This window comes from Drosophila willistoni, unplaced genomic scaffold (genome assembly GCF_018902025.1).
Source record: "Drosophila willistoni isolate 14030-0811.24 unplaced genomic scaffold, UCI_dwil_1.1 Seg425, whole genome shotgun sequence".
Taxonomy (NCBI): domain Eukaryota; kingdom Metazoa; phylum Arthropoda; class Insecta; order Diptera; family Drosophilidae; genus Drosophila; species Drosophila willistoni.
In genome coordinates this window covers 7,719-20,211 of record NW_025814361.1, presented here as the reverse complement: position 1 = coordinate 20,211, position 12,493 = coordinate 7,719, and the positions used below count along the sequence as shown (strand labels likewise).

The following is a 12,493-nucleotide window of genomic DNA, read 5'->3' as shown; positions in this document are numbered from 1 at the left end:
CCGTCTCAAACAAAACAATCAATACAAAACCAAAAATTATTCCAAGAATTTCAACAAAAATTAAATATTGACAGGGCTCAAAATCCAATGAATAGTCAACAGCAAAACAACTATTCAAAGAATAATGTAGCAAACCAGCCTACAAAAAGGCAAAGAGAAAGTAATAGTGGAATTAGCAAAATGGACACATCCGAAAATTTTCATCAGAATGCCTCGGATCAATCGGAAGAAGAGATAGAGACAAGTCCTTCATCAGAATAATGATCAACAATAAACCCTTGAGATGTGTAGTCGACTCAGGCTCTCTTCAATTAATATAATGTCCGAAAACTTTTTAATTTTAAAACCTATTTAGGAGATTCCAAAATTCACATGATTGAAGGAGCAGTAGAACTAAAAGAAATTATTTTCCTTGCACCCAGCAAACTTTGTCCGACAGAACAAAAATTTTATATCCATAAATTTTCAAATAAATATGACATGTTGATAGGCAGAACTTTCCTAAAAGCCTGCAAAGCACAAATAAATTATGAAGAAGAATACGCAAAACTAGGAAACTATACATTTTACTTTAGAGATGTTGAAGAAATAGAAGAAGAACAAAACATAGAAGTTTTGGACCCACCCACAGAAAGGGACCCGGAAACAAATTTTGCGATTGAAAACGAAATAATAGAAAGCAATGAGTATAGACTCGACCATTTAAACAACGAAGAAACTCAAAAACTAAAAAAGGTCTTGTACGAATTCAGTGACATTCAGTACCGCGAAGGTGAAAATTTGACTTTCACGAGTACAATAAAGCACTCTATTCATACAAAACATGAGGACCCAATCTATAAACGACCATACAAATATCCCCAAACATTTGATATGGAAGTCAACAAACAAATAAATGAAATGATTGAACAGGGTATCATTCGAAAATCGAATTCCCCTACTGTTCACCCATTTGGATCGTTCCAAAAAAAGGAGATGCTTCCAAGAAACAAAAATTCAGATTAGTCATTGACTATCGAAATCTAAATGAAGTCACAATAGACGACAAATTTCCAATTCCAGTCATGGACGAAATTCTCGACAAACTAGGAAAATGCCAATACTTTACCACCATTGATTTAGCTAAGGGATTTCATCAAATTCAAATGGATCCTGAATCTATTGCAAAAACAGCTTTCTCAACTAAACATGGCCATTACGAATACACACGTATGCCATTTGGTCTTAAAAATGCCCCGGCAACATTCCAAAGATGCATGAATAATCTTTTGGAAGACCTTATTTATAAGGATTGCCTTGTTTATCTGGATGACATCATTGTGTACTCCACTTCATTGGAGAAACACATACTATCACTCAGAAAGGTATTTAACAAACTAAGAGAAGCTAATCTTAAACTCCAACTCGACAAATGCGAATTTATGAAAAAGGAAACAGCATTCCTTGGTCATATAATAACAACAGAAGGTATAAAACCTAGCCCAGATAAAGTCAAAGCAATTCAAAATTTTCCGATACCCAAAACTCCAAAAGAAATTAAATCATTCTTAGGATTATGCGGATTCTTCAGGAAATTTATACCCAACTTTGCACATATTGCAAAACCTTTAACTCTAGGATTAAAGAAAGGAGCTAAAATAAATATAAACGACCCAAATTATATTTCATCCTTTGAAAAATTAAAATATCTCCTTATGAATGATCCTATACTTGCATATCCCGATTTCAAAAAACCATTTTTCCTAACCACAGATGCTAGCAACATAGCTTTAGGTGCGTTCCTTTCACAGGACCATAGACCTATTTCTTATGGTAGTAGAACACTTAACGAACACGAACTTAATTATTCAGCCATAGAAAAGGAATTACTATCTATTGTATGGGCAACTAAATATTTTAGGCCATACCTTTTCGGTAGAAAGTTCGAGATTCTAAGCGACCATAAGCCTTTAGTATGGCTCAACAATATAAAAGAACCAAATATGAAACTTCAAAGATGGAAAGTAAGACTAAATGAGTTTGATTACAAAATTAAATATTTACCTGGCAAAGAAAATCATGTAGCAGATGTCCTTTCCAGAGTTAAAATAGATGAAAACTTTTTAGGATCAACAGAAAGCACAGCAGCTACAATACATAGTGCTCACGATGATAATGAAAACTACATTCCAATAGTAGAAAGACCCATTAATTATTAAAACAGACAAATAGAATTCATTAGAGGTTCAGAAGACAAAGCAGAAACAACAACTTACTTTTACAAAACAAACATAAAAATAACATACAAAGAAATGACCAATGCTTACGCAAGGGATATAATCATAAGATATCTTTGCAGTAAGAACACTGTACTATATTTCATAATGAACAAGATTTTCCCATATTCCAACAAGCTTTTATCAAAATAATACAACCAAACGCAAATACAAAAACCTCGAAATCTAGCATTAAGTTAGAGGACCTTCAAACGTTTGCACAATTTAAAGAAATAATCCTAAAACAACATAAAGAATTATTACATCCAGGAATTGAAAAAACGATTAATTTGTTTAAAGAAAAATATTATTTTCCCGATTTTCAAAACCTAATTCAAAACATTATTAATGAATGCTCAGTATGCAATATCGCAAAGACAGAAAATAGAAATACAAAACTAACTTTTGAAATAACACCAGAACTTTTTAATATCAGAGAAAAATACGTCATGGACTTTTACATGATCGACAATTTACAATTCCTTTCATGCATTGACATTTACTCGAAATTTGCAACACTTGTAGAAGTAAAGTCTAGAGATTGGTTAGAAGCCAAGAGAGCAATTATGAAAGTATTCACTGAAATGGGCAAACCGATAGAAATAAAATCAGACAAAGATTCAGCATTTCTGTGTATAGCACTAAAAAATTGGCTACAAGAAGAAAATGTAAAGTTAGCAATCACATCAAGTAAAAACGGCATCTCAGATGTAGAAAGATTCCATAAAACAGTAAATGAAAAACTCAGAATTATAAATAGTGAAAATGACATCGAAGATAAATTACTTAAATTTGAAAAAATTCTCTACGTATACAACCATAAGACGAGACATAAAACAACTAACCGAACACCAGCGGACATTTTTATCTATGCAGGATCCCCCTACTATAATACTCAAACAAGAAAATACATCAAATAAACAATTTAAATGAAGATAGACACGACTTCGAAATCGACACTAGATTTAAACAAGCACCATTAGTAAAGTCAAAAACGACAAATCCATTCAAAAAGACAGGAGAAATAAATCAAAAGAAATAAATAAAAGCAAATACGACAATTAATTAATTACAGGTCAACAATTCAATATGACTTTTTTATACATCATGCTATTCTTAACATTAAAATCAACATGCAAGTCAATCCATTGACATAAACCCAGTAAAAGCACCAAACGGTTACTTAATATTTAAAACGGGAACCATGGACTTACCGACAAACTTTGAATATCATTATTTAAAGGTGAATTTAACTCTAATAGACATTACATATAATAATTTAATACAACAAGCACAAGAATTTAAAACCTAATCCATATTCAATACTTAACAGAAAAACTAAGTAGGGAAATTAATGGAATACACATTGTAAAACGTAATAAACGAGGACTAATTAACAGAATTGGTTCAATATACAAATATCTTTTTGGTACTCTTGATCAGGAAGATAAAGATGAATTAGAAGAAAAATAAATAATCTTGAAAGCAATAGCGTACAAGCAAACGAACTAAATTACGTAATAGACACTGTTAATAAAGGTTTAGAAGTAATAAATAGCCTCAGGGAAGAAAAAGAAAAATCAGTAAGATTAGAAGTTCTAATCTTTAATTTTGAGCATTTCACAGAATACATTAAAGACATAGAAATGGGCATGCAGCTCACTAGATTAGGAATTTGCAACCCAAAACTTCTAAAACATAATCACTTAAGTCATGTTAATTCGGAAAAACTATTGAATACAAAAACTTCCACCTGGCTTAAACCAAGTTCAAACGAGATATTTATCATTTCAAACATTCCTCAAGAAGTAATAAAAACCCCTATCTTTGAGATACTTCCTTATCCAGACGAGAATAAAAATATTTTGACAGAAAATTCATACGATAAATACTATTTTAATAACAACACTTTGTTCAATAAAAACACAAAACAAATAGAAACTAACGAATGTATAATAGGCATTTTAAATCAAATCCCAACCACTTGTAAATACACTAAGACATATAAGAATTTTCAAACTAATTACATTGAACCAAACATAATTGTAACATGGAATCTACCAAAAACTAAACTTAATCAAAATTGCGTAAACAACGAATTAATAATAGAAGGCAATAACATAATAAAAATTTACGATTGTGCCTTACAACTAAACGAAATATCAATAATAAATTCATTGTTTGACTATAGCCAAAGCATTTATGTAACAAACAATATCACCAGGCTAGAACCTATTTCCTTTATCCAAACAAAAGAGATAATTAACGAACATACGAAATATTATACTGCATTTCAAACTATTACATTAACCACTTTTATACTTACTATAATAAGTTTGATTACATACTTAATCTATAAGTTTAAGGCAATGCCACAAAAATTAATAATTAAGCATTTTCGATCAAATAACAATCGTGGTCCCACAGACATAATCGAAACCCCAATTGTTGAAAAAATCGAGTCCCAAATTATAAACAAAATTGATACTCCAATATTTACAGCTGAGAAAAACCCCTCGCTATATCCCAATGTATCCGCCTGAGGACAGGCTATTTTCTTTAGGATGGGGGAGTCATATATCCGACTCCAATACCCAATAACATATAAATATTTCGGCCCCTAAAATTCATAACGTTAAAGTAAACATCCGTTTTTATAAACAATTGTCCCCCTCAAAACCAAAGCGTATGAACGCTAATCCATAAAAATTAACATAAACAATTGAACACTTGAAGTAATAATTGTCCCCCTCAAAACCAAAGCGTATGAACGCTAATCCATAAAAACTAACATAAACAATCGAACACTTGAAATAATAATTGTCCCCCTAACAACCAAAGGCGTGAGAACGCTAACTCAGCAATTAAAATCGGACCAATCAAAACGTCGAAATATCAACCACGCCACCAAAGGGCTCCCAAATTTAGCTATAAATATAACCATAAGACATCAGTTCTAAGTTTTCTTTCAAATAATAAAGTACGTTGCTTTTAACTCACGAAAAATATCTTTTTTTTCCTAATCGAGAAAATCGAATATTTAATTATATCAGCATTTTTCGATAAAGGTTGTGTTATCTCGACTATAGGTTAAAGTGCATACAAACGAGTTTATCTTTTTCCCTTGAGTTCAGTTGTCAAAGAGTTATTCGGAATAGGAAGTAAGAAAATGTAGACTAAAGAATCTTTTAAAATAGGTACGGCTTTAGAATGGAGTTCCTATTAAGGTGTGTTTCCATGTTGTGAGAGATAGATAAATATATGATGGCAATGGCGTTCTTGGGGTCGTAAATGCTACTATGGGAAAAAGGAAATAGCGTTTCACAGGAATGATCCTTCAGCTGAGGAAAATCAAGTTATTGCTTTGTTATACTAATTCACAAAATGTTCTCCCAGTACGATGAAAAGGTGCAACTAGTCGACGCATTAAGTAGAATATATTTTTTACTCTCGGGAGATTCATTGAGGAGTAAGATACAATTGGCACAGAGAAAATATGAATGGATGGAATTACGATTCTGAAAGTGTGGGAGAAAGGAACGATTGCCGATTATTATATGCAGTCCTAAAGATTATTATAATACCTGCCTGCCAAATACAAGCCTATGGTTGTAAAGTGAAAGAAGATTAATAAGAAGAATTCTGTCAGAATAAGAAGGTAGGCGAAGACTCGGGTCCCAATTAGGACCGCGTAACGCGAACTTAAGGAAATGCTTCTGAACCTGAGGGATGTGTATAAAACCTTTGTTACGTAGGGGTCATGTGGATTAGGATGTGTTTCCATGTGGTAAGAGATAGAGATATGTTACATAATGGTGTAATCGGGAATGACGTATTTTATTTTATTTGTGGTAAGAGATAGGGATATGTTATATAATGGTGTAATCGGGAATGACGTATTTTACGTATTTTGTTGTAAATGCTACCCTTAGAAAGGTAAGCTCCGTTTCGCCACCAGATGGACGGACACTAAGCGATTGGCCTTGCGACTTCTTAATTATCATTGCGAACCTAAGGAGAACTGGAAATGGCATGTTGGAGTATCAATTGTGTTTAAATTAAGTGGCACAACGTGCAGTACTACCGCAATCTGGAAGAGTTTCCGCAATTCCAGATGATGCTAACTCCAAAACTATGTCACATCTTGATCGAATAGTGTCCAACATCAATGAAATGATAAATGTTTTCCCTGTTCCTCCAGATGCGTCCAGGAAGAATAGATCACCACTATTATTGTCAATCGCTTGCATTAATGCTTCGCATACTTCTTTTCGCTGTTCATTCAGCAACGGCAACGTCTGCCAACAATATCATCAAATTGCCGAAGATGTTGTTATTTTGCCGAAGATCCTTCTCGAATGATATTATCTCCAAAAGAAGTCATGAGGAATCAGTTATTTTAGTCAAGTTGAAGAAAATGGTTGGAATCGAGATGATCTGTTCCTTCGATCAATGGTTCAGTGGGTGTGGTGGTGTCAGTAATGGATCCAGTTTGACTTTTCCTCTTGCGCAGCACAATCCAGCAGTTTCTCTTTGTCATTGTCATTGGTCCAAATATATTGGAATGCCAAGCGATTGTATGATGCCAATGATCTTCGTGTGCTCACGCGTTGTCTCAATCTGTCATATTCTCTTATTATATTTATTCTTTCTTCGCTTAAGATCTGTGAATACACTTGATGCATGTCTAGTGCGGGATTCTAGATCTATCTATTCTACATTGGCTTCGTCTCTATCATCACCGATGAAGTAGATTTGAAGAAATTTATGTTCACTATCTGGGAAGGGGAAGCAGAGCCCCAGCTTTGTGAGAGATTTGAAAGTTGGCATGAATTGGGCAGCCACAATTTTCGTTATCGATAGTAACTTTTCGTTTGTTTGGTTGACATGTAACTGCCCCCGCGTACTGCGGTCGATACACGAAAAGCCGTTTTAAAACCCATTTTATACGCGATGGCGAATATAGATTGAAAATTTTGTTTGCTTTTTTTTATATATAAGGAATGATTCTGCAGCGGAAGAAAATCAAGTAATTGCTCGTTATAGTAATTCACATAATTTACCCTCGCACCCGAAACAAGTTCAGATTAAAGATAAATGTATGAGTATGATTCTAAGACTGTTAGAAAAGGGAACGCATGCCGACTATTATGTGCAGTATGGAATATTATGTAAAGATTGATGGTGGCTGTCAAGCCAACGCAGTTTGTTTTCGGCCTTAAGCTTATGAGTCGATATTTAGGACCTTTTGGGGTTGTTGGGAAATTGAGGCATGATCGCTATGCGGTTGAGAAAGTAGGCGACGGAGAAGGTTTAAACTGTACTACCACATTTGTGTGCAGTACGTTCGAAGTTTGTGTGAAGTTATGTAATAAACCCTTATTGTTAATAAGCTAAAAAGACTAAAATAATACAATAAATATCAATAGAAATAACAGACCAACCCGAGAATATGTTATTAGTCCCCTTTCGGTATCTACAGGATTTAGATTAAATACTGGACTAGGAAAGATATCCAGCAAAACACGCAACGGCGAAAAAATTATTTAATTTCTGCGAATGTCTGCTTTGTATGTCGTCTGAATACTGTCTTATTGTATGGTCGATTTTAGACCAGCGAAGCGTAGTATTTAATTAGGCTAGTCTTGAGGATAGAAAAATCAATATCAATAAATTTATATTTACTTTGTTTTATTTTTCTATATTTTCTTTAGATTGGACTTAAACCTGCAGTTAATCACTGATACATATGCGCTTTTCTCCTTGTTTAATGTATTTGTTCCACAAGAGGACTACGATAAAGTAGAGGGACTTCAAGTATTATTTAACAAAATGCTAGAAAGTGTAAGTAAAATACATTTGCTAAACATCAAATATTTTAAAATTATAATTTTTTAGGCCAAAAAGGTGTCAGATCGGATTTCAAAAATGGAGGAACCTTTGCTTAGAGAGTTAAACGAAGGAATTGCTACTTTTGTACAAGAATTTTATGAGTTTAACAGGGACTTTGAAGCAAGTGGACCTATGGTAGAAGGGATCTCAGCAAAAGAGGCTAGTGACCGAGTTTTTCTATTTCAAAATCGATTTGATGAACTTTGGCGTAAATACGAAATGTACAGTAGTGGAGAAAAATTATTTGGTTTGCCGATTACTGAATATCCGTTGCTTCATCAACGGAAAAGAGAGTTTAATTACCTTAATCGCTTATACTCATTATACATTCAAGTGTTGAAAGCTATTTCCGATTACTATGAAATTTCATGGGCAGAAGTAAATATAGAAAAAATAAGTTCGGAGCTGGCTGATTTTCAGTTGAGGTGCAGAAAGTTGCCGAAGGGAATGCAATCTTGGCCTGCCTTTATTGATTTAAAAACAAAAATTGATGATTTTAATGAAACATGTCCGCTTCTTGAATTAATGACAAATAAAGCCATGAAAGAACGTCATTGGGTCCGCCTAAACGCTCTTTTTAAAGCAGAATTTGATCCTACAGATCCAAAATTTACTCTTGGCAAATTACTTGAAGCTCCAATTTTAAAATACAAGGAGGACGTTGAAGATATTTGCGTAGGAGCCAGTAAAGAATTAGATATTGAGGCAAAACTAAAACAAATTATCTCTGATTGGTCTGTAGTCAACTTGCAACTAGGTCAGTTCAAAAACAGAGGAGAACTAGTTTTAAAGGGAGCTGAAACATTGGAAATTATTTCATCCCTAGAAGACAGTTTAATGATAATGAATTCTTTGGCATCTAACCGTTATAATGGGCCCTTTAAAAAGGAAATTCAGTTATGGTTGTCCAAACTTGTTAACACAGGGGATATACTTGAAAAATGGCTAATGGTACAAACCTTTGGATATACTTAGAAGCTGTATTTGTTGGAGGAGATATTTCGAAGCAGTTACCTATGGAAGCAAAACGTTTTACTAATATTGATAAGAGTTATGTTAAAATATTAATGCGGGCTCGAGAAATACCCAATGCAGTGGAATGTTGTACTGGAGACGAGTCCCTATCTGCCAACTTAAATTGGTTATTAGATCAGCTGGAAACATGCCAAAAAAGCTTAACGGGATATCTGGAATCCAAACGATTACTGTTTCCACGATTCTTTTTTGTGTCTGACCCTGTTCTATTAGAGATTTTAGGCCAAGCTTCTGATCCCACTTCAATACAGCCACACCTTCTAAGTATATTTGATGCCATTGCTACAGTTGACTTTCAAGAAAAGACAAATGATGTTATTGAGAACATGAATTCGATGAATCATGAGAAAGTAAAATTCGAGAACACTATACAATGCGTTGGTAGTGTTGAGTTATGGTTAGGACGATTGTTAAAGGAAATGCAAGATACGATGCGAACAGTACTTGCAGGTATGGCAATAAGTTTAAATGACCCGGAATTTAATTTTTCTGAGGAATTTCCAACATTTTGTGGACAAGCTGGAGTAGTGGGAGTCCAGCTTTTGTGGACCAAGGATTCAGAATATGCATTACGAAAGTGTCGCACCGACAAAACAATTATGAAACGCACAAACAACAAGTTTTTAGTTTTGTTGAACTTCTTTATAGATTTAACTGTAAAAGATTTAACATCACTTGATCGTATTCGGTTCGAAACAATGGTTACTATACATGTGCACCAACGTGACATTTTTGACGATTTGTGCATTCAACGAGTAAAATCTGCTGCCGACTTTGAGTGGCAAAAACAGGCGCGATTTTATTATAATGAAGACAATGATGACATTATTGTTGGTATTACGGACGTTAATTTTGTGTACCAAAATGAGTATCTCGGTGTTACTGAACGCCTGGCTATAACACCGTTAACAGATCGCTGCTACATTACTCTTGCACAGGCTGTTGGAATGTGTATGGGTGGAGCACCTGCTGGTCCAGCAGGAACTGGAAAAACGGAAACCACAAAAGATATGGGACGTGCTCTTGGAAAACTTGTCGTTGTTTTCAATTGTTCCGATCAGATGGATTTTCGTGGACTTGGCAGAATTTATAAGGGACTAGCTCAGTCTGGATCGTGGGGTTGTTTTGACGAGTTTAATAGAATAGAACTACCTGTGCTCTCTGTGGCAGCTCAACAAATATAGTAAGTTATTTAATTCTTTTTAGAAAACTTGTATAATGAGTACTCATCTTGTCCACAGTATTGTTTTGACAGCTCGAAAGGAAAAACGATCATTATTCATATTCTTAGATGGGGATGTTGTTTCTCTTAATCCAGAATTCGGTATATTTATTACAATGAATCCAGGATATGCTGGTCGACAGGAGCTTCCCGAGAATTTAAAAATAATGTTCCGAACAGTGGCGATGATGGTACCCGATCGTCAAATAATTATACGTGTTAAAATGGCGAGTTGTGGGTTCAAGGATAATATTATATTGTCCCGGAAAATGTTTACCCTATATAAACTATGCGAAGAACAGTTGTCAAAACAGGTTCATTATGATTTCGGACTTCGAAATATTCTGTCAGTGCTTCGTACACTTGGGTCACAAAAACGATCGAATCCACTTGACACAGAGGAAACAATCGTCATGCGTGTGTTACGGGATATGAATGTTTCCAAATTAATTGATGAAGATGAAGGTCTTTTTGTGTCCCTTGTGGAAGATATGTTTCCTGGAATAAAACTGACAACTAATGTATATAAAGATCTACAAAGAGCAATTGTCAAAGCTTGCGATGAATTAGGATATGTTAATAGTCCCGAATGGAATTTAAAAGTTGTGCAATTATATGAGACATCTCTTGTTAGACATGGTCTGATGTTAATGGGACCAACTGGATCAGGTAAATCAAGTTGCACTCAATGTATGCTAAGGTGTTTCACCGAAATTAGCCATCTTCACCAAGAAATGAGAATGAATCCAAAAGCTATTACCGCGCCTCAAATGTTTGGACGCTTGGATGTTGCAACCAATGACTGGACTGATGGTATATTCTCAACGCTTTGGCGTCGTTCCCTAAAAATTCCCCATAATCAGCATTGTTGGATTGTTTTAGATGGACCAGTCGACGCCGTATGGATAGAAAATTTGAATTCAGTTTTGGACGACAACAAGACTCTAACGTTAGCTAATGGAGATCGTATTAAAATGGCAGACAATTCTAAATTAGTTTTTGAACCAGATAACGTTGACAATGCATCTCCAGCGACCGTTAGTCGCGTGGGAATGGTTTTTACTAGTTCTTCCGTAATAAGTTGGAAAGTTTATATGGAGGCTTGGTTAATAAGGCATCCCGATGAACGTGACAGTTTTAAACGCTTTTATGATGCTATATATGATGATGCCCATACTTTTCTTCAATCTAGACTTCTGCCAAAAATGCATATATTAGAAGCAATATATATTCGGCAAATGCTTGATATTATGGATGGGCTACTAATGGACATATCTCAACATAACGAAAAGTCATTGGAACGGTTATTTCTCTTTTCTTTAATGTGGTCCTTGGGAGCAGTCCTAGAGCTTTCTGAACGTGAAAAACTTGAAGAATATTTTTTAAAGCACCCCTCAAAATTACGTGAGTTATATCAAACAGAATTATTCTTATACCGTTCCAAAAAGGGTATATTAATTTTGGTGAGAAATGTGGAACGCATAGAAGGAAGCATTTCCGACCCCATAATGTATATATATTCTTGATCAGCACGACGAGTTTAAATCGTCTGGATCGACGCAAACTTCTCCTAGACCGTAAAAGCGGTAGCTATATTGAAATTTTGCACGTAAGTTTGTATATACTGCACAGTTTGTATATCTCGCATTCAGTCAGATCGGATCACTATATCATATAGCTCCCATACAAATGGCAGTCACGAACAGTGACTTTTCTCAATAACTTCGTTATTTTCTGAGCTCTTGTCATAAAATTTGATATTGGTGAGTTTATTACACCTTAAAACGAGTGCCAAATTTAATTTGATATTTCAAGATCGTCTTGTATAAGTGTAAAATAAAGAAGTTATTTGCTGTTTGTATGGGATCTATATGATATACTGGTCCGGCTGAATCCGAGATATAAAAACTGTGCGGTGTACACAAACATGGAAAATTTCAACCTTGTAGCTTTAACGTTGTAGGAGGAGTTTGCGCTGATCCAGACGGACGGACGGGTGGACTTTAACTCGTCTCGTCGTGCTTATCAAGAATATGTATAGTTTATATGGTCGGAGACGCTTCCTTCTATGCGTTGCACACTCCTGACC

The 12,493-nt window shown here is 34.6% G+C and overlaps 1 protein-coding gene across 1 annotated transcript; it reads left to right on the top strand.

Annotated features, from left to right (window-relative positions):
- The first annotated feature begins 7,975 nt into the window (after positions 1-7,975).
- Positions 7,976-11,985, top strand: LOC6646538 (dynein axonemal heavy chain 5). Its single transcript, XM_015177568.3, has 4 exons — positions 7,976-8,099; positions 8,154-10,365; positions 10,424-11,867; positions 11,935-11,985. Exons 2-4 carry the CDS (start codon positions 9,089-9,091, stop codon positions 11,983-11,985), a joined length of 2,772 nt encoding a protein of 923 aa, XP_015033054.3. The 5' UTR covers positions 7,976-8,099; positions 8,154-9,088.
- The last annotated feature ends 508 nt before the right edge of the window (positions 11,986-12,493 follow it).

Bases quoted from the DNA above. Each gene is read 5' to 3' on its own strand.
- LOC6646538 (XM_015177568.3), top strand. From the start codon at position 9,089: ATGGCTAATGGTACAAACCTTTGGATATACTTAGAAGCTGTATTTGTT. The intron at 10,366-10,423 runs GTAAGTTATTTA...TCTTGTCCACAG, and splicing joins GTGGCAGCTCAACAAATATA to TATTGTTTTGACAGCTCGAA. The intron at 11,868-11,934 runs GTGAGAAATGTG...ATTCTTGATCAG, and splicing joins AAAAGGGTATATTAATTTTG to CACGACGAGTTTAAATCGTC.